Source organism: Etheostoma spectabile, chromosome 7 (genome assembly GCF_008692095.1).
Source record: "Etheostoma spectabile isolate EspeVRDwgs_2016 chromosome 7, UIUC_Espe_1.0, whole genome shotgun sequence".
Taxonomy (NCBI): Eukaryota; Metazoa; Chordata; class Actinopteri; order Perciformes; family Percidae; genus Etheostoma; species Etheostoma spectabile.
The window spans coordinates 27,454,202-27,477,457 of record NC_045739.1 but is presented as its reverse complement, the minus strand read 5'-3'; the positions used below and the strand labels follow the sequence as shown (position 1 = coordinate 27,477,457).

General features: G+C 38.8%; 1 protein-coding gene across 1 annotated transcript in view; it reads left to right on the top strand.

The window, feature by feature from the left end:
* The window catches only part of ptpn22 (protein tyrosine phosphatase non-receptor type 22), a 28,474-nt gene that overhangs the window by 2,709 nt on the left and 2,509 nt on the right, over positions 1-23,256 (top strand). The window contains 23 exon segments of the mRNA XM_032519924.1: positions 866-974; positions 1,440-1,460; positions 1,463-1,515; positions 4,109-4,204; positions 5,521-5,559; positions 5,797-5,868; positions 6,950-7,009; positions 7,323-7,465; positions 10,894-10,960; positions 11,073-11,150; positions 11,341-11,427; positions 12,608-12,899; positions 12,902-13,150; positions 13,257-13,340; positions 13,601-13,678; positions 13,884-13,955; positions 14,955-15,073; positions 19,696-19,723; positions 19,974-20,072; positions 20,215-20,286; positions 20,879-21,012; positions 21,204-21,231; positions 23,179-23,241. Coding sequence (XP_032375815.1) covers positions 866-974; positions 1,440-1,460; positions 1,463-1,515; positions 4,109-4,204; positions 5,521-5,559; positions 5,797-5,868; positions 6,950-7,009; positions 7,323-7,465; positions 10,894-10,960; positions 11,073-11,150; positions 11,341-11,427; positions 12,608-12,899; positions 12,902-13,150; positions 13,257-13,340; positions 13,601-13,678; positions 13,884-13,955; positions 14,955-15,073; positions 19,696-19,723; positions 19,974-20,072; positions 20,215-20,286; positions 20,879-21,012; positions 21,204-21,231; positions 23,179-23,241 — 2,143 coding nt within the window.

Sequence of the window (23,256 nt, the reverse complement as noted above, 5' to 3'; positions counted from 1 at the left end):
TGGCATGTATAATCATGTTTGTCTTCTTGATTGCAGTAATCTTTAACTTATTGTCTTATGTTGTGGGAATGTCAACAAATGTTGCTCAGGCCAAAAAGGTCATACGCCTTGGCCTGTAGGGTTTGTTAAGTTCTAACATGCGAGACGCCAAAGCTGATGAGAAGCAAGAGGCGACATAGGCCGACATGATAACATTTCTATATCCATAGATTTAGGCCGGCTTCTCATCAGTGTCACCATACTGTAAGAGAATTTTGTCTCTTCCTCTTTATCAGAATGGAATTGCAAAATTGCAACGACACATGTGACACGTTATGTCACGCCTGTCATTTTACACCTGTCACGTTACACCTGTCAGGTTTTGACAATGAGCATTATATTAGCTTACAACTGTATTTCTGTGGAACACAATAGCATGATGGTTTGTAATCAAATAACAAGGCAAACTTATACAGCACCATCGTCAAATCGGAACTCCAAATTTCCATGCGGTTTAATTGTAACTTCTTTAACAACAGATAGAACCTTACGCTTCATAAAGGTAATGTTTTAACCATCGAGCACCTTCATTTATCAGAGTGTAGAGTTAGACTGAAAAGATTGTTCCTTTGTTTGGTTTACAGAGAAAAAAGACATTTACACGGCTTCAAGGAATAATGAATTGAGTGTCTAGGGCTCTGCCTTTTCTGTTGTTATTGTATAGTTTTTTTTTAATTCGATTGTTTTTTAAATCTGTTATGAATGTATATGTACGGCGTCCTTGAGTGCAGAGAAAGGCGCCTTTAAATAAAATGTATTATTATCATTATAATTACAATGCTGTAGTCTAATGCAGTAGGATAACATTTGTTGTCCTGTTTTTCAGAGGTTGAAATGCCAGTCAACCAAGTACCGCAGTGACAAGACCTACCCCACCAAGACAGCAGAAAAGCAGGAGAACATCAAAAAGAACCGCTACAAAGACATTGTTCCATGTAAGCTCAGCTTAAGGCATAATTGTGAAAATTGCCACTGTATAAGACTACTTACCACATACTTCTGACATTTTGACCTCCATATATTAACACCTCTGGCACATTAATGCTGAAAATAAATGTAAATGGTTCAAAGAATCATCATACGATGCAAATTATTTTTTATATGTATGATGACCTTAAATTATGCAACGTGAGCTCAAACAAGGTTATACATTACATGTTCTACTTTAATGTGACTAATTGTATATATCTCATCTGGTTTATTGTGTAAAAATACAAGATTTTCTAATATTTATAATCATTGGACAATGTGAAATGTGCTTCTAATATCAAGAAAAATGCACGAATATTAACATATTTCATTCTATTTTGTTTTAATTCACTGATCTTTTTTTGCCATTAAGGTGTGATAGGCCCAAAAGCACAGATGATATTCATAAACTACAATTCCTCTCCTTTCAGTTGACCACACCAGAGTAAAGCTCACCTCACCACAGCAAAAAATGACACGGACTACATCAATGCCAGTTTCATCAAGGTAAAATAACAGTGTCCTTGTTAGGAAAATTATTCACATTCCTATACATTTTACAGTATATGTACATATCGTCACTGTTGGGCAGAAACCATGAGTCTCAATTTCTTTTCTTTTAATTTTATAAATCAATGCTTTTGGTCATACTTCACTAGGGGTTTTTCAGGGCCGATACCAATAACCGATATTTGGAACCGAAATGCATTTACAGTCAAATGAAAATCTTTTAGTCACAATGAATATTGAATATTTTGGAATGTTACAAACTTCAACACAAACCTGTTTAAATTCTTCAAGCAAGTATGTAATAACACTGAAACACTAACATAATACACAGTCAAAAAATTAAATAAATCCAAAACAGCCTGAAGTCTAAACATGCTGTTACTTCCCGATGTAAGTCAAGTGCAGATGTGAGTTGTGCACAGAGACGGCAAAAGTACTCACTTCCCGTACTCATGTAGAAGTACAGATAATTGTGTTAAAAAGTCTTGATTTAACTTCTTTACTCAAGTAAAAGTAACAGAGTAGAGGCTTGGAAATTTACTTAAAGTATAAAAGTAAAAGTAGCCTGCGAATGACAAAGCTACCTGGACCAGACAGATGTTACTAAAGAGCACGCTGAGAAACTACAGTGGACATGGACAAAAGGCTCTTTATATGCCATTGGCTACATTTTAAATGGATGTCTGCCAATAGGCTTAAAACATATTGCTTATTTACAGTGACAGAGACTGGGACTCCAGGTTAATAAGATTCTGACCGAGAAGCAAGATATGAATTCAAGTGTGATTTTGTGACGAGTCTGTGTATATTCCCCTCCAATTAGAATCAATTTGGTATTGATGACGCAAAAACAATAACTAATTCCAGTGAAATTATTTGAAATTTAGTGAGGACTAGATTAGGACTGTATTTAAAGCTGATTCTGGTTTCCAACTTCAGCCCAGGTGTGTCTGTTAAAACACAGACGGAGACAACTTCTCTCTGTTGATGTTTTATTACAATCAAGCATCAGTAAAACATGGGCGTGGGTAGCTCTGCTATTGCTGATTGTGTGGTAATAAAAGAAATAAATAACATTGTAAAGATTACCATACACAATGCATAAGAATCATATATGCTAGTAAATAACAATAAACCCACTATTAATTACATTATCTTAATGAGCAAGGACATTCAACAATCGCCATTATATTGAATCAACAGCCAGGAGTAACCTACCTAACAGGTGAAGAACACAAACAAGCTAACTTTTAAATGTGCCATAACTATAGACCAATACAGCAACAGGCTAAAATGAACTGACAACATAAGTTGTACGACTTACAGTTCTCAAAGACGCATATGATCTCAGCTGGTTATCCTCCAGACAGCTAGTCTCTTTGTCTTTTCTCTCACTTTTTCTCCATGTGGCGTGCGCACCCGCTGTGTGAGGCGCGTGTCCGCGCTATTCTCCGACATGCACTCACAATCACTCCTGATAGACGACCTTTAGTACAAGACCAAAGTAACAAGCCAATTTTGTAAAATGTAAGAAGTAGAAAGTACCGATATTCATGTTAAAATGTAAGGAGTAAAAGTAAAAAGTTGCCAAAAAAATAAATAGTAAAGTACACTTAAAACATCTGAAAAATCTACTTGAGTACAGTAACTAAGTATTAGTACTTCGTTACTTCCCATCTCTGGTTGTGCATGCATCACTTTGCGACAAGTAGCCTACAAGATGCTAACAAGAGACTTCTGTAATGTCAATACAGTAAAAATTGACTTAACCAAGTTTGTTCACATCTGGCTACAAGTTAGCATCAAACTCAACAAAGGTTGTCAGTTGACTGTTTTTTTGAGCTAACGTTAGCAATCCATCATAGCTAGCTAAAACGTTTTTTAAATGACTGCTATCTTAGCTACAAGCTAGCAATTAAACACAACAAAGGTTGTCACTTGAATGGTCTTTTGAGCTAACATTGGCAATTAAACAACCATAATAGATAGCTAAAACGTTTTTGAAATGACTGCTAGTTTAGCTACAAGCTAGCAATAAAACACAACAAAGGTTGTCACTGAAGGTGTTTTGAGCTAACGTTAGCAATCAAATCATAGATAGCTAAAACGTTTTTGAAATGATGCTGTAAACCTTTAAAATCTGAGCATGCACAACTCAAATCTGCACTCGACTTACATTGGGGAGTGACACATGCTAACTGCTTTTTTCTGCTTTTGCAGACTGCTTACAGAGCTGAAACAGAGCCAAAGTGGCACATAATGAATAAAACACTGAAACAGATAATCTGAAATTTGCCAACTATTGATCTAGATAACCGGCCAGGGCCGACAATTGGTCGATCCCTACCCTTTATGTGTGTCTGTGGTTCTGACAAATATTAAGTGACGAGGGGATTGTGTCTGACTTAATCTGAGAAAAATACCTCGCTAAAATATTTTCAAATTACCCTTTTTTATTTTCAAAAAAAAAAAATCAGTGGTTTTGGACATACGTTTTCTTGCCCGACAGCGACGATAGATGTAACTAATGTGGTTTGTACAAATTAGTACTCACACTGACTCGTGACTGTAAACTGTGTTGTGTCTACAGGGAGTGTCAGGCTCCAGGGCCTACATTGCGACTCAGGGTCCTCTGCCTCACACAGTACTGGACTTCTTGAGGATGCTGTGGGAGTACAACGTAAAGGTAGGACATGCCTGTTGTCTGTGGGAACAACAATGTGTTATAACACATAATGTTGCCCTGTGAACTACAATAATCATGCTTCAGATAAAATGATCTTGGAGCTTTTGCACAATTTCATTTTTTATTATAAACTATAAACTTCACTGGATACTATGTATCATGTCCTATACTATATGATAATGTACCATATACTATATTACGTCAATATGTTAAAATGACTCTTGCATTTATTCTTTTACAGTAATATAGATTAATACTACAAGCACTACTTAATCATATCATATATAGTCTTGTGTACACTTTACATAGACCTGTTGACTCTGCTGCTATTTATTCCACCACTGTCACCTTATCGTGTCATCTTGACTCAAAATGCTCTTGTGTAGTTTCTAGGGGTGCGGAAAAAAAGTATTGATACATGGACGCCTTTAATTATATAAATTGCAAATGAGAATTATTTTTGCTACTAGAATAATAAATAAAATAAAATCATTTTATGCTCATTTTCAGGTTCATAATTGTATTTGGAGGTTGTGCGAGAATAGATTTACATTGTTTAATTTTCAGAAAACAGCATATTTTTGTCATACTGCACATTGCTGTTGCTGTGTGTTGAGCATGCTCAGCACCTAGGTTAGGACTACTAGCCAGTCAGAAGCAGAGTAGGGTGGGCCCTGACAAGCAAGCTAGTGTGGGCCAAAATAAACCCGCTTCAGCCGGTAACCTATGACGTTGGCTCAGCCGTACAACCTAGACTGGAGCAAGTACATTTCAAAGTAAGTATTTTAAATGGTAAAAAATCAGTCTTTTTATACATAATGTTTTAATTCTGGACAGTGTTTTCTGTTGGAGATGGTAAGTCCCTTTGGGGGGGACTTTGGGCGTTTTCACTTTGAAAACCTATTATGTGCACAAAAATATATCCATAACACTATAAAGGAAGCCAAAAAGCACAATAATTGAAATGAGATGAAAAAAACAGTTGTTAGCAAAGTTTTCCTGTAGGGACATAATTTGAAGTTGGACAAACAAGTTAATAAATTGTAATTAATGGCAGAATATCGCAAAATGTTTAAAATCGCAATACTATTGTGTCATAACATAAGTATTGTGATACATACATATTGCCACTGGTGATTCCCACCCCTAGTAGTTTTTACTTTTAATCAATTCTTATTTTAGTTAAATAACTCTTTTGCATTTTTCTCAGATGTTTTTCTCAGTTTGTTTGATATTTCCCCTCTAGGATTCAATAACTATCTTACTTCTTATACCTTTGTTACATAAACTGACCTTATGACCGTCTTTGGCTTTAGGTTGTAGTGATGTCCTGTCGAGAATTTGAGATGGGAAAGGTAACTACATTATGTAAATTTCCACATTCACTTTTCTCTTAACAGACAAACTGTGCACCGTTGCTTGAATACTATTACTACTTCTACATTTTGTGTGTCCATTTCCTTTCAGTTTGCAGTGGTTGTATAAACCACTGACCAGGGTAATTGTATGGGTGGATTTAATGTGAAGATTGAATTTAGATTGTGGTTTAAAAGTGTAAAACAACAGTGTGACTTCTGTGCTTTTTCTTGTAGAAAAAATGTGAGCGCTACTGGCCACAGAAACAAGAGCAGCCGTTTGTGTGTGAGCCTTTCACAGTTCACTGTGTGAGTATTTGTATTCTTACAGTCACACTTTCTGTTTTGATGGATTGCTGTAAAACAATTCATACAGTTTGTGTTCACATGCTGACACTATAACTTCATGACTCACACTATCTTCAGCCAATATCTTTGTTAAGCAACACTTGGTTATTAAGGATGCAAAGATACACTCAACCCACCATTCAAGTCATTTTATGTTCACAATACAATTTTTTCAACTGAATAAGATGCAGAAAAATGACTGAAATATATTCCTTTATTTATATAAACTGTGCAAATAAAACAATAAAACAACATGTGCCCTCTTATCAAAAGTGCAACTGAAATTATTATGAAAGAGTTATATCTTAAATTAAAAAAAATGGAAATCTGAATATACATACTTATATATATATATATATATATATATATATATATATATATATATATATATATATATATATATACATACAGACAGAATACCAGCTGATCTGGGTGGGGGGCTGATCTTTAATGCAATATCTACATTGCCCATTATCAACAACGATTCATCCAATGTTCCAAAGGCACAGTTTGTAACTAGTCTGATATCATTTAAAAAAAAAATCTAACTAGAAAAACATTGGAGAACCCTTTTACAATTATGTAAGCACATAATGTAATCTGAAAACTGCTGCCCTGGTTAAAAACACAATGCAACTTTATCTCAGATTGTAGACAGTGTTCTGTCTACAGTGGAGTGCAACATCAATTTCTAAATGACCCCAAACTTTTGACCGGTAATTAGATTTTTAAAACAAATCCTACATCAAAATAGTAAATAAATAAAAAGAAATCTATTAAAATAAATGAACTAAGAACATGAGGCAACATCTGGTAATTACGCCCTAGGTCATTTAAAAAAATTGCATCGTGATTCATTTTTATTTTAACTGGTTGCAATCTTAACGCATTTATATAGATTTGAACCGATTCACGATGCATCATTATATCGCTATTGCTTAGTAATTCAATACCACATAAAATTACATTATCCATTTTTGTCAATCATCAATAATAAGTACTCACCTTAAGGATGCACCGCCGTGTTTTTTTTGGTTTACAGGATTCTGAAGAAAATAAAGGAGATTATCTTACAAGGACTTTGAGGCTGACTTATCGCAACGTAAGTAGTGTTCATAAAATACCCTGACTGTGAGAACAAATGTCAGGGTAAAATTCTCCTAAAACAAGCAAGAGATGATCAGATTACATGTTTTTAGCAGCTGCAAAGACTAGAGGAGTTGTTGACATCTCCAAACATGTGGTCCCATAAAACATCTTGCGTCTACTAAACTCATTTGATTTACGTTAGCTTTCAAAATGATACACTAGCAAAAAGCAAGGTAAATGTGTTTGTCTTGAAGTGGTAAGACCTTGTTATTAAATGTGCTCTTAAAAAGAGGCTTTATTGTCTACAATGCTTTTATTTGTTCCAGTGTAGCCGAACTTTAAAACAGCTGCACTATTTAAACTGGCCAGATCACGGTGTACCAGACTCCATCCCTCCCATCCTGGACATGTTGCATGAGATGCGTTCCTATCAACCCCATGATGACGTCCCCTTTTGCATCCACTGCAGGTTAGGCTTCTCTATGGATTTTTATTGTTAACTATATACTCAATATCCACAATGTTCCACTTCCGGGATTGCAATTTTAAACTCTAGGACTATGGTTAACTGCTTCTTAGATCTCTGCATGGTAAATTGAGACAATTAGCTAGACTAAATGTCTACTCTGAGTTTTCTCTCGCACAACTAAAACAACTTTTGAACACACACGTTCCCCCAAAACCCGAGGATATTTTGCAGCGGCACGGTGGAATGCAGAAAGGTGCACGATTAAGGTGCAAGAGACTGCAAATTCTATATCTATACAAGTACAACAGGCAACACAATATCAAAAATATAATAAGCACTACCTCAACTATACATATATAGTAGGAAAAGACTTGAAGAAAAGTTTAAGTTAAATAAATAAAATAAATAATAATAAAAATAAATCTTAATCCATCTACTGTGAATAATTTCAGGCCTGTTTCAGCAGTTTACAAGCAGTTAATTAGCTTTCTTTGTGATAATAACATTCACAACAAATATCAATCTGGTAACTAAGAATGATGAAAGGCATTCAGTTGGAATTTCTGGAAATGTCCTCCACTGGTTCCATGTGCATTGAAGCTTTTCAGTGTGGGTAAACATGCTTAATGGTGTTCCACAGGGTTCTATAATCGGTCCACTATTCTTACTGTATATGCTCCCTACTGGGCTAAAGTATACAACAACATTGTGTCAGGCAGGCACATTTTTATTATTAAAGGCCAGTTATTTTATGGATCCAGGATACTATGTTTCCTGACAAAGTTCCTGTGGCCTTTGGAATTAAAATACCTCCATATCATCACATACCCTTCACCATACATAGAAATTGGCATGGGGTGCTTTCCATAAAATAAGCTATTAGGCTAATTGAAATAAAACCATGTCAATCTCTTGGTATAATTTATAATAATTTATTCTGTTTATTATTTTTATGGTGAATGGTATGTGGGGATGTGGGGCTATTTTAATTCCAAAGGCCAAGGGAACTTGGAACATAGTATCCTGATCCATGAAATAACTGGCCTTTAAAAATACAAATCTGCCTGCTTCTATGGGAATTTAACATAGGGGGTGTATGCTCATGTCTTTTGTATTTTAAGGTAGAACATTGACTAACCATTGATTCATTCATAAAGAAAACTGGTGTCCTTAAAGGTTGGATATTTCAGATCTTTTGTTTTTTTATTAATACATATTTCTCTTTTTAGCCAACTTTAGCATGGGTTCAAAAACTTATGGGCACCACTGTTAGCTAAGCAGACAATGTTTAATCACAACCCCAATAGTCTAAATTTTTGACTGCTTAAACAGTATTGGAACTCTTGCAAAACAGGTTCAGAGGCAAAAAGCTTGGTTTCATTATAGATTACGACTTAAATGTAAGAAGGTACTCTGTGTCACTAAGACCATAGTTTTCCATAGAAATATAGAAAAAGTATAGAAATATAGAAAAAGTAGACCATATCTTGCACTTCCTGATGCAAATACACAAATTCCTGATTTGGTTCTCTCATCTTAAATGTTGCAGTGCTCTTTTAACTGGACTACCCAAGTAATCAGTGAGAAGACTTCAGCTTGTGCAAAATGCAGCTGCCAGAGTCTTAGCCAAAACAAGTAAAATGCATATCACAGCATGGTAGAATCTTTTCACTGGCTTCTTTTCTCCCAAAACTGAGGAACAGCCTCAAATGAATATTTGACAACTTCTGTAAATTTCCTTAAAAACATTTTAACACACATCTTTGTTGTCGTTTGTCTCACTTATGTAATTGAAATATTTTATTTTGTATCATGTTTTCCATGGGCTAATTTTAAGCCCATACAACTTTTAATCTGATTAACTTTTAAGAACATTTTTATTTAATTTTATGTAAACCAGTGCATCTTACCAGTGCATCTTACGTATGGCAGTTGACTGAGATACAAATAATGTTTATAATGATTATTATTATAATTCCTGATGGACGGGGCTTTTTTCTCGTTGAAGGCAAGCTGTGATCACACTGAAGAGTGACACGTTTGGTCCTAACTGAGTACTTAGTAGATTAACACATTGCCTGTGGGCCGCATGTATATGTCCTTTATTTAGACCTTAGAGGTTAGGCATGCACCTCCTCCTTTTTCTTTGAGACAGGAAGTGTGTGTAGGCGGATAGCCAACGACCCACTAGGCTTTAAAGTGTAGTGTGGGCAGTTCCCCCACGTTTTTCCAACACTTACACTTTGGCTGACTTAAAACTCACATTTTAGTGAAACGTACACTTAGATCATCAATCCACACACGCAACTGCATGTCCTGTGTGTGATTATTCAGGTAGGGTGTGGGGCCTTAGAGATATTTTGTTCTGTGAATCTGTGTGAAACAGAGCTATTAGGTTTTCTTTGGGTGTGCACAAATATAGGCCACATTAGGTTGGCTATGGGGGGGGGATACCAGATATGTAGCTCAGTTTTTGGAATTGGCTACTTGATAAGAAGGATTAGTTCAATGTGCTATTTTTTTCTGCTGTCGTTTATATTGGAAACTATGCAATACTTTGTTTAGAAGGTTAACAACAGAAATTGTTTTTCCAAATGTGGATGACTTGGCTGCTACAAATCATCTAAATTAGTTACTTGAACCTTTCCACATAAATACATGCAAAGTATATTGAAATACACACTACAATGCGACAGATCTTTTGGCTTTCTTTTTGTGGTACCTTTTGTTTTGATGACTAATTACTTAACTTTGCCTTATAAGTTAAGTAACTATTAATATGAATACTGTAGAAACATATGATCTGAAAGGGTGCCGCACCATGACGTGCGCGCACCTCTGGAACAATGATGTGTCAGAAATGGAATATTGAGTCAGTGGCAGATCCAACCAACATATCAGGAAATCCCCCCAAGTCTGGGTGATATCACCACCAGACAGCTTTCAAAGACTAAATGTGATTTTGTTCCTCAACACTCACAGGAAAATGACAGAATATCACAAACCACTCACATTATTCCACTTTACACTCCTGTCTGTCACAGTAATGTAGGTTTATTGATGGTACGACACTATACTTCCAGGGGAACTGCATAGAGGCACTGATAACTAGCCCATCCCACAATTAACCAATTGTCTAAATGACAAATGACTTCTCAGCTCAGCCATACTAAATAATTTCAACTTTAGAGTCAGAGCCTACAGCATAAACATAGTTTATTTACTATTGTTTTAATTAAAGTACTGGATGGGTGCGTTTCGGATAATGAAAAACAATTAAAAAAAAAAAGATAATTTTGACACACCGTTTGAAATTGCATGCAAATAACATAATGGCTCATGACTTCTTCAACTCTTCTACAACCAATAATACTTTGAGTAAATGTCTGAGTGGTTAAAATGTGCTTCTTTTGCTGCCGTGAACGTAGTGCTGGCTGTGGTAGAACCGGAGTCCTGTGTGTCATTGACTATACCTGGAACCTCCTGAAGAAACAGGTAGGGACATTCCTGCCTCAGTACTTGAACATGCACATTATCTATGTGAAGTCACATTCATTTAACAGCAAAGATTCGAGATGCATTGTGCTGTTTGTGTGCTTGTTTTTAGATGATCAGTCCTGATTTCCGCATCTATGACTTAGTTCAAAACATGAGAACCCAGAGGCCCTCAGTGGTTCAAACCAAGGTAGTTCCTTTTTTTGAACTAACAAAGAATCAAGTGTATCCAATCTTCCAACGAGCAGAGCCACATTTCAAGCAATTCTTCACATCAGATGCTTCTGTCTATCAAAGATCTTCAGATGATTTGTGATTCGTGCGTCATGCCCCAGGGTTGTGCACATAACAGAGCAGGTTTTATGTCGTTTAACCCTCAGGAGCAATATGAGCTGGTGTACAGAACCATCAAGTCGCTGTTTGAGAGGTATCTGCAGTCCATGGATGCCCAGACCTGCAGGAATGAGGTGAGCAACCAGGAAACCAGCCTTGTGAATGAGCCAGAGTTTTAGAAACAATGGAAATGTTCAAGGCTCTACCAACACTAACTCACATGCACGACTATCATCACAATCAGCATAGCAGAAACAACAGCTATGTGCTTGTGGTTTCACTGTAGTACTGATATAGACTGCAGTCATGTGATTGGAGTGGAAAATCATCAAATTTGCAAAGAGATGAAAGATGAAGGTTGAGTCAGTTAGGCCGTTGCTTTACTTAAAGCTAAACACACAAAAATTGGTGATTTCTTTAACTGTAAGCGCCTCCATATTAGCATACTGCATAATATTGCACACACCATGAAACCAAAACATACTGGGGCATTAACAAATAGCCTAGTTTATCAACTAAATACACACAGCGGAATGAGGAAACAGATTATTAGCACAGCCAGAAACAGAAAATGATAAACTGACAGTTACTCACTGTCACTACACTCCTCGTTTATTATCCTTATTTTGCACTCCTGGTTAGCATTCAAGAAAATGTCCTCTGCTTTAATTCAATTCAATTTATTTATAGTATCAATTCATAACAAGAGTGATCTCGAGACACTTTACAGATAGAGTAGGTCTAGACCACACTCCATAATTTACAAGGACCCAACAGTTCTAGTAGTTCCCACCAGATCATGCAACAGGGTGACAGTGGCGACGAAAAACTCTTTTAGGAAAAAACCTGGGACAGACCCGAGCTCTTGGTAGTCGGTGTCTGACGGGCCGGTTGGGGTTGAAATGAAGAGTGGCAATAACAGTCACAGTAAAAGACAATGGAAAAGTGACTAAAAATAGTTTTTAGTAGTTCAAGGCATAGCAGGTTACTGCACGGCGTTTCAAGCGGCTTGCATTGCAGTCACACGGAACAACTACGACTTGTTTACCCAAACCGCCCACTGCTACATATCTGATGTAAAAACATGAATATCTGATACATTGCCATCACTTCCTCTCTGCACCATGTGAAAAGCACAGATGAACGAATATTCTCCAATGATGGGACAATATTCGAATAGTCAGTTGACCATTCCGCGAAACCCCTAAAACACAGGTCTACACATTTTCAGAGCATTAATGCATTCACATGCTGATTTATTTTCATTTATCAAAAGCTGTTGTGACTCACACTCACCCCCGCTGAACTGCACAGGTGGCAACAAACGTGGCCGCCATGACGCCTGACACTGAAAGCGAGCTCTCTGACCTCAGCGAGGAGTTGGATTTGCAGCCCCTGCTTGATGAAGAAAGCAATGTTTTTCCTCAGTACCACATTCCCTTGCCTTTAGAAAATCAAATGGACTTAGAGCCAAGGACATGCACGGGGACCAGAAGCAATGGTATCTACTCCGGACCCTTCCTGAGGCTCTGGCCACCGCCCAGAACCTGCAGGACGAACCCAGGACATCACCCAAACTGCTGCATACCAGCCACAGAGCCCCTCTAGTAGCGGAGACGATACAGGACCTCGATGACATACCGTCACTGAACATTCCACCTTCTCCAGCTGTGACAGCAGCCATTTGTCAGATGGTAGAGGACCCTTACTTTGACACTCCAATGAGCTCCCCTCCATCGGAGGAGTCACCAATGGACTCTAGTGAAGACGCCAAACAATGGACGGATAGCTCCATCTTTTGCACGCCCTCATTGTTTCTGAACGACCAGACTCTGGAGCTTAACTCTCCCGCCTCAGGTAATTAGTCATATTGGTGCACATGTTAGTCTTAAACAACTCAGACAACAGTGCATGATGCCATTTTGTCGAATGTTTTCATTAACCGATGTCACCGATTTTGTAGGTACTGAAGTTCATATGGATGAGGAGGTACCTCCTCCCTTACCTCAACGAACCCCTGAATCCTTTATAATGGCTGTGGATGCAGGTTGGTGTTCTCAGTGTGGATAAAAATAAACCATTAGTTTCTAGGAGGCTTACTCTAAAAATCTTCCTCATTCCAATTTCAAAGTTTCTGATGGTCCAATTATACTGGAATACGTTGAAGCAAGCACATGTGGCTTCCCTGTTGTAGAAATCGTGCTATTTGCTTATATACCCGGACATCAGAACAGGGTTTTCCAATGTTTGTACAATCCCGTACCCTCAGACTTTCAATCTCCAGCTACGTATGCTTTTGTCTTTCAGAGCACTCAGCTCCTTATGAGGGGTTACTGGTTATCATTCCGCCCAACGCTGCTGCCGAGGCTGTCCTGGAGTTGGGAGGTGAGAAAATAAGACAACATTTGTAAAACTCTTGAAAACCTGTTATAGCACGCCGAATGTTTTCTTTTGATCCCACATCTGCTGATGACTAATACCAGTGCTTTTTCTTTTCAATGCAAATGGAGGGACGTTTTGATGTTAAAATTGTGGCAAAAGTAAAACAATATTCACTAAAAAAATGATATGTTTTTCCATATATTGCCAGGCAATCCCCCGTCACCTGTCCCCCCGCTTCCCGAGAGAACCCCAGAATCATTTGAGTTAGCACTGGATCAAGGTGACTTCATATTATCATAAATCATAATCTTTAATCCTTGTGTTGTCTTCCCGTCTAAAGTGAAAATCAACATTTTGTGATGCTTTTTATTGATGTTTTAACTTTTTCTTATGTTTTTGTCCTTTTTTTCCCAACACTTTTGATGCTTTTTTCCCATGTTTGTCACTTTTTTGAGGTTTTCAACACTACATAATACTAACTTATTAACTGTAGTTTTACAGTTATTTTTAGAATTTATGGTCAGTAAACCTCATTTGTAGGACATTATACCTAATGTTTGAGTTAGAAAAGCAGAAATTAGGAATTATTTAGACTAAAATTAAAGGAATGTACAGTATGTTGATGGATAATCACAGACTGGAAACTTTTACTCAATACTATTTCAAAACCACCACAATTATTTTCAAATGCTATAAAATTGAATAAGACCCCCCCAAAATTACCCATCAAAATCACCCTAAAGATCGTTATGTGGAATCAATCATGTTATTTTGGGTCGTTTAAAAGAACATTAATATTGGAAAACGGGTCAATTTGACCCGAGGACAACATGAGGGTTAAACAATAAACAAAAAAAATGATTCTGGATTATTGGTTTGACTTAAAATGTAATGTAAAAAAATGAGATACTGTAAAACTGCTGTTTTAAATGTATGTTTTTAATAAGCCTTGTCTAAGGAACGTTTCTGTGACTGCTTTGGGACAGACAATAAATTTAATGAAAAAATAAATAAATAAATTAATGGTTAATGTCTTTTTATGTCTTTTTATAGCCAAAGGTTCTTGTGATTATTATTTTTATTTTTTTTATTTTTTTTATTACTGTTATTATTGTTAACTTTATACTGTCTTCTATACTGTATTCTTGCTTAAACTCATGCTGGAAATTTCAATTTCCTTGCGGGAGTCATCCCAAAAGGATTAATAAAGTGAAGTCTAGGTCTGAAGTTGTCTATCTATCTGTCATTATGACACTGATTGTTCTTGTTTGTCTTTCAGCTCCCGTGGAGCAGAAGTCAGCGGACACGCTGGCAGTGAACCGGAACAGAATAGGAATGTCTTCAGAATGGTCCGGGGATACAAAGCCCAGTGAGACCAAACCTTGGTTGAGGAGTAAGGTAAAGTCTGTCATAAAGAATAAAGTCTCTTCACAGGTTAATGTGGTTAATCTGTGTTTTAAGCCCTCAATGGCACTGGGATGAGGCAATGGTTAGGGTTAGGGGTTAGGGTTAGGGGTTAGGGTTAGGGTTAGGGTTAAGTCTCCCCTACTCATTCGGAAGTGGACGCTGGCGCGTTTTGCAGCCGCTGCTCTCCGCTCCCCGCTGCCGTTCATTATGTGGGCTTCCAAGTGTTACACTTGGTTTATCCTTCTCTGGACTGTCCTTTCAATTGTACATCAACCTGGGGCAGGCCTGACCCAGTATTCAGCGGCTGATCTCCTCCTGCTCCGCGGGCTTCTGTCTGTGCCTCCCCCGCTAGATCTTCAGCTACACCCTGAGATCGCGCTCCTTCCCCGCCGGAGATACATCCACCGCGGATCTCGCCGGAATTTCCACCTTGACGACTCCAATCCAATAACATCATTCTGGTCCACTTCTCGCCGTTCCCGCCGATGCTCTTCCCGGGCCGCTGACCGCGGTTCGCTTGCTAACCTGGCTAGGGTAGCAAGCCCCGCCCCCGGCTTCAACACCTCTGCTGTCAACTTTGGTCTCCTGAATGTCCGCTCTCTCACAAACAAGGGTCAGCTCATCCAGGATCTCCTCACTGACCGTAAGCTGGACTTCCTCTGTCTCACGGAGACCTGGCAACAACCCAGCGACTTCTCTCAGCTCAACGCCTCCACTCCACCTGGGTTTGTTTATCATTCTCATCCTCGTGGCTCTGGCCGCGGGGAGGTCTCGCGCTGCTCTATCGCGAGAAGTGGAAGATGTTGCCAGTTTCCACTCCAGTTTTCCGCTCTATGGAATGCTTTGTTTTTAATTGCCTGGTCCTACTCCCACAGTTATTGCCACAGTCTACCGCCCCCCCAAACCACACAGCGACTTTTTAAACGAATTCTCCATACTACTTACCCACCTCTCTACTCTCTCTCCTAATGTCATTCTCCTTGGTGATTTTAATATTCACATTGACAATAAATCTCCCACTCACCAAAGACTTTACTTCCTGTCTTGACAGTTCTGGATTCCATCCAGTATGTTGACTTCCCCACCACATAAAAGGACATTCACTGGATTTAATCTGCTGCTCTGGCTTAATCCCCTCCAACTGTTCTGCTGATGATGTTCACATTTCGGATCATTTTCTTTGTCCTTCAATATCTCTTGTCTCTCTCTGTAATCAAGCCAGTCCGCCAGATCTCTTTTCGTATATCAAAAACATAAATACAGACATCCTATCCTCCCACATTGACAATTTGCCTATTCCTGATTTTTCCTCTCCAGACCACCTTGTCACCCATTATAATTCTGGACTTTGCAATATTCTCAACTTCCTTGCCCCTCTCAAAACCCGATCTGTGTCCTTTTTTCCGCTCTGCCCCTTGGTTTTCACCTGAGCTCTCGCCTCATGAAAGCCAAGGGTCGCCAACTTGAACGCCTCTATAAAAAAAACTGGTCTCCCATTCACAAAGAATGTATAAAACTCATCTTCTTCATTACTCAAACTCAATAGCCGTAACTAAATCAATCTTCTATTCTGACCTCATCTGCTCCAACGAAGGAAACTCCCAGGTCCTCTTTTCAATAATCCATAAAACCTTAATCCCCCTGATTCTCTGCCTTCTCACATGTACTCAGTTGAAACTTGTAATTCACTGGTTGTCTTTTTTAATGAAAAAATCACTCCATTCCCAGCAATTACATTTGACCCCCTTGCCTTCCCCTCCACCTTGCCCCCCCCCAATAGCCAGTCATTTTTTTGCTTTCTTCCCCCAACCCCCCCCAAAAAATTTCTAAATTTTCTTTGTAAACCCAAAGCCCCAACCCCTGTTTCTTTTGGGACCCCCTCCCACAGCTCTGGGTAAAAAACCTTTTCCCCATTCCCCTCATCCCCTTCATAACTCCCATTTTATTTTCTCTTTTGGTATTGCCCCCTCACTTTTCAAAAAGATGGGGCCACCGATTCTAAACCAAAAACCGGTAAAGACCCAACCAAAAAAATAAAAATTTTTTGTCCTATCTAAAAATTTTCCCTTTTTTCAAAATTCTTGAAAAAAATTGGGGTTTTAAATCCTTTTTTCTTCCCCTTAAATTTCCCTTTATGAACCTTTCCAGTCGGGTTTTTCCCCCCTCCCTAGTACTAAAAAATCCCCTTAAAAAAAAACCCCCAAAAATGATCTCTCACAGTGCGATTACGGACTCATCCCCCAACCTAACCTCCTGATCTCAGTGGGGCCTTTTGATCCCATTTTTCCACCCCTTCCCCCTCAATGACTTTTTTCCCTCGGCATCTCTCACCCCCCCTTGACGGTTCCGCTAACTCTCGACCGCACCAGTTTTTTCCAACTCAAACCTTCCCCGCCCCCCCTTTCCCCCGGGTTAAAAAGGGCGTTAAAAAGGGGTTCATTTCTTGGCCCCCCCCCTTTTCCACCCCTACCTATTTCCCTTGGCAATACCCTTCCCCCAAATTCAAAATTATTTTCCTTTTTCGAAAGACGCCCCCCAAAGCTTATTTCCAAAAAACCCCAACTCTCGTTTTCCCCCGGGCCCCTTAAAACTGTTTAAAGGAAATAAAAAAATGGTTCCCCCGAAAAACCCTTCCCTTAAAATAAACAGTGAAAAAACCCAAAACCCCTCCTGTAGCCAAAAGACCCCCTTTACCCAAAATAAATAGTTTTCTTCCAACCCGCCAAACCCCGGGGGTTTTCCCCCCTTCCCCTAAGGTCAAGGGCCCCGGGCTTTCCCTCGTTTCCCCCCTCCCCTTTAAAGTTCACAAATAAAAAATTTATCTCCCGGTCTGCAATTCCCCTAGCAACAAAAAAAACGCCTCCGTCCGCCCCTTTACCCCCACACTCCCTCCACCCTTTTACCACAGCCTCGAAACCTCCCCGGCCACTGTAACTCTCTTTTTGGGGCCCCTTCCCAAAAATCCCCCCAAAACTTCAACGTCTTCAAATAACCCCAGTTCTTTTCATACCAGAACCCCCCCCATTTCTTTCATATAAAACCCCCGGTTTTTTCAGAGCCCTTGGCCCCCGGAAAAATTTTCAAAATTACAATTTAAAACCCTTCTCCTTTACTTCAAACCATCCAAACCTGCCCCCCCAAATATCATCAGAACCCCAAAAAAATTTTCCCCGTCCCCTCCCGCTCCTAAAGGATTTTCCCTACACCCCAACCTCAATGTCCCCCGGGGCTCAAAACCTAAACCCCGTGGGGCCCAGACCCTTCACCCGCTTGCCCCCCAAGTTTTGGGAAAAACCCCCTTCCCACCCACCTCCGAAACCCTCAACTTTTCCCCTCTGTTCAAAACTAGCAAAAAAACCCATCTGTTCCAGCTCGTTACCCTGAAAATCCCTGTTCCTTTTGTTTTTTTTGGTTGTTTTTTTTGGTTTTTTTTTTGTTATTTTTTTGGGTTTACTATTTTCCCCTTTTATTTTCCCCTATATTGTCTTTTTCTCTGTAAAGGTCTTGGGGTTTTAAAAAAGGCGCTGTTAAAAAAATGTATTTTTATTATTATATTTTTAAGTGCCAAAATCATTGGTCCCCAGCGTTTGGGGGGAAGGAAATTTTTGGGGGCTAGGGGGGGGGTTTTTGGGGGTTTAGGGTTGGGGGTTGGGGGTTGGGTTTGGGGGTTTAAGGGTTTTTTGGGTTTTTTTGGGGTTTAGGGTTAGGGGGTTAGGGTTGGGGTTTTGGGGGTTAAGGTTTAGGGGTTGGGGTTTGGGGGGTTGGGGTTTAGGGTTAGGGTTAGGGGTTAGGGGTTAGGGGTTAGGGGTTAGGGTTAGGGGTTAGGGGTTAGGGGTTAGGGTTAGGGGGTTAGAGGTTAGGGTTAGGGTTAGGGGTTAGGGTTAGGGTTAGGGTTAAGTGCCTGAAATCAATGGTCGCAGCGCTGCCTATAAGGAAACTTTGGGGGCTTAAAACACCATTGAGCGTTACTGTGTGACTTCCTGAAATCAGTGACATGAGATAAACCAAAGGATGGATTATGTGCATTAGGGTTGCAACTAACAGTCACTTTCTTTTTCTTTATGAATCGATTAGTTGTTTGGCCCATAAAATGTCCGATAACGATAAGGAAAACGATAGAATCTGTGGATCAGTGTTTTCCAAAGCCCAAGACGATGTCCTCAGGTGTCTTGTTTTGTCCACAACTCAAAGATATTGAGTTTACTGTCACAGACAAAAAAACTAGAGAATAGTTACATTCAAGAAGCAGAAATCGGATAATTACTTTTTCTTTTTCCATAAAAAATGACACAAAGCGATTAATCAATTATCAAAATAGTTAGCGATTAATTTAATAGTTGACAACTAATTGATTAATCCATTCATCTTTGCAGCACTAACGTATATACACATTATTTGACCACATAATGAGGTCATCTGTTAAACATCTCTGGTAAATTAAACATGTGGACGACCATAAACTGTAAAGTAGTAAAAAAAATCTATCCTGAAATTTACAATGGAACTGATGTTTTTTTAAAAATCATTCTGTATAAAAACACTTCAATATCAGACAGTTAGAGCATTATAAATATTATGTCAGTTATGTAACAACATCCTTCTCTTTCTTGTAGAGTCTGAAAGCAAAAATGACCTTCACAGGTAAGATATTTATAATAAGTGTACTGGCTAATAATTAAGTAAGCTGACAATGTGACAAATTGTGATATGTAACTATATGTCGATTCAGTTAAAGATGCTTTTGTAACATTTATGTCATTACCAGATCATGTGACTTTTTTAAAGTCATTTGATAGACTCAAGATATCACACTTTCTGCCGGTTGTTATGAAATATTACATGTGTGTGTGATCATTTCTATGGTTATGTTATTTTCTTGTGATTTCTCCAGTTCCAGAATCACATCCTGATTTTGCATCATGTACAACTCCAAACCTCCACCCTTACTGTCCGCCTCTGGACCCACTGACTCCTCCGCTGCTTCCTCAGAGTAAGCTCCTCCCACTGAGCGACGGCATCACGATTTCCGTCTAAATGTCTGCAAATGTGTAAAATCGTAACGTGCACCCACACATAAAAGATACGTGAGTGCCCTGTAATTAAAGAATAAATTAATATCTTTGGTTGTGCAGCTGAGGAGATCCTGAGTCCTGCCCTTCCTGACAGAACCCCAGAGTCCTTCATCCTCATCACAGACGAACAAAGTGAGTCAACCACTGCTTTTTTAACAAGAGACACACAATTTGGTCACCAAAATGGTGTTTGAGCTTTTTCTTTTTAAATCAATCCATCCTAATATTTGCAAAGATAAAGCAGCTTATTTGTGGGAAGAGAAACATGCAAAACTGATGCTAGGCTTAAGCCATCCAGATACAGTTAAGTATTTAAGTTTATTTTATTTGTTTCACAGAATATAATAAAAACTAATTATGTTGGAGAAATACAAAAATACATGTGAGGGTGTGGTAGAAACCTGTGTATAAAAACCACAACTAAGATACATACACAAATGTAGACGTACAAAATTAAAAATTCACATCTATGTTTAACATTGAACCATACACATTTATATGAATATGTCAAAAAAACGTTTTAGTAGCTTGATAGCACCATAAAAACATAACCCATAAATGTGTAAAGGCCTTAGGCCCCCCCTGCACAATATTGTAGGGTGGTCAGTTTTACAATGTAAGTAGGGCGGGGGTCACTGCTCCGACTCTCCTCCAGCTAAGAGGTCCTGAGCCTAAAAAGCGTTAAAGACGCCTGGTCTAAGTGAAGTGGTTTTTCCCCCAACAGTTCAGGAGAAAGGCGCCCCCTGCCCGCAGCCATTACCAAGGACACAGCACTTTCCGAGGGTAGGCTTCTCATCTGAGTGGGACGGCACCGCCCAGCCAAAGAATTTCCTCGACGTTGTAATGAGCAGAAGCAAGGTATTAAATTATGACATTGTGATAAGTCATAAAACTGGGGGTTACAGTGTGTTGTCAGCGCACACAAACAAGTGACACTCACTGACTCATTTTCCTCAGTGCTTTTCCACTCAGTGATTAACTTGATAACTTTCCATTTTATAGACCATTAACGTTTCTTTCTTTCAAATGCCCCACCCCCCCCCCCTCAGAGTGTTCGGGCAAAAAGTTCCAGACAAGGTAATCCAATTTTACTTACTCTTTTGCTTTCATTCTACTCAACTTGACAGTTAAAAGAGGGGGGCTAGCAATATTCTATATTTCTCATATACATATATATATATATGTATATACATACATATATACACTACCGGTCAAAAGTTTGGGGTCACTTCGAAATTTCCATTGCACTCCATTATAGACAGAATACCAGTTGAGATCAGTTGCATTGTTTTTTTAACCAGCGCAGCAGTTTTCAGATTACATTATGTGCTTACATAATTGCAAAAGGGTTCTCCAATGTTTTCTCAGTTAGTTTTTTTTTTAAATGATATCAGATTAGTGAACAGAATGGGCCTTTGGAACATTGGATGAATGGTTGCTGACAATGGGCAATGTAGATATTGCATTAAAGATCAGCCCCCCACTCAGATCAGCTGGTATTCTGTCTAACATCGAGTGGAATGGAAATTTGTAAGTGGCCCCATACTTTTGACCGGTAGTGTATATATATATATATATATAAATAATGCTCATATAATGTCCATATCTTAATACTTTCCCCAGCCGGTCTGTGTGGCACTGAGCCCAAGCCCATTGGTTCCTACTGAAGATTAGAGTCTTGAATACAAGCTTTCATTTAAAGTAGAACTGTGAGGAACTCAGCAGGATTTTGTGGGCAGGTAGACAGCTCTACAGAGCACACATTTTGACAGGTCACAGATTTCATTGTAACACCGGAAAAGCCTGTGTTATTGTATCCAGTCAGGTGAAAGGTAGCATGTTAGTTTAGAAGTTATCGGTTGTAGTCATGGCTGATACTGGAGCAGGACCATTACAGAAAAAAAGTATAAATAAATTCCCAAAACTGTAGTTGTGTCAATAAAAGGACTATTTAAGATGTGTTACGCTGCTGAGTGTTAACAGCAGCAGGACGGTGGGTGTGGGTTTCCACTCCATTTTAGACCACAGCGCTCATGCATCAGTGCAACAATGTGCCTCAATTTGTGTTTTTAATATTTTGTAGAGAACATTGGAGGTCTGTCGTACAGAGGAGTTAGCTCTATCAAGCTTTGGCTGAACAGAGAATGTATCAGTTCGTTTTTAGTGTTTGTCTTTTCCTGGGATTTTATGACAGCGCTTTCATGGAACAGTTTAGGTCAGAGGCCAAATGTTTTGTGGATGATTGTAATCCACCTGTTTATCCCATTTTGCAAGGTTGCATTGTGTTTTGGGAGGAGTGGGGTGGGATGTGGGATTGAGTACATTTACTCAAGTTTTAAGTAAAAAACCAGTACCTCACATTTGTACTTGAGTCTTTTCTTTTCATGCCCTTTTCGACTTCTACTCCACTACGTTTCAGAGCGAACTATTGGACTTTTTACTCCACTACATTCATCTGACAGCTTTAGTGAATAGCTACTTTACAAATTAAGATTTTTGCAATCAAAGCACATGACAGTTTACACATTACACAGAATAAGATGTTTTATTAAACATGTAACTACCCATCAATAGAACGGCCTATATATCGTTTACAGTTTCTAAAATGTGAGGGGTTTTCTCCATTGAGTACTTTTATTTTTAATACTTTAAGTACATTTTCCTGATGATGCTTACATACTTTTACTTAAGTTGCATTTTCAATGCAGGACTTTTACTTGTAACAGAGTATTTTTACAGAAGGGTGTTTGCAATTTTACTTAATTTAAGGACCTGAATACTTCTTACCACTGGTACATACTGTACAACAGCATGCAGGTTCAAGTTAGTATTTGGAAGTACCTTCCGTTCACCACTGAGAGGCATCATTTACCCCCCACCCCCCACCCTCCCGCAGAAAGAAAGAGACAAAAGCTTTGCTAAAAATGTGCCAGGTTTAGTGTTGTCTTGTTCATAATACATCTGAAAGACTGTGTCTATGTGAGGGGTACTGCTAGTTTATTCATCATCGTGTTTCTACTGCAGAGCCCCTCACTGCAGTTCGGCAGCTCGCTCCACTTCCTGTGGTCGTGGCTGGAGGAGGAAGTGGTGAGTGTGTTCAGA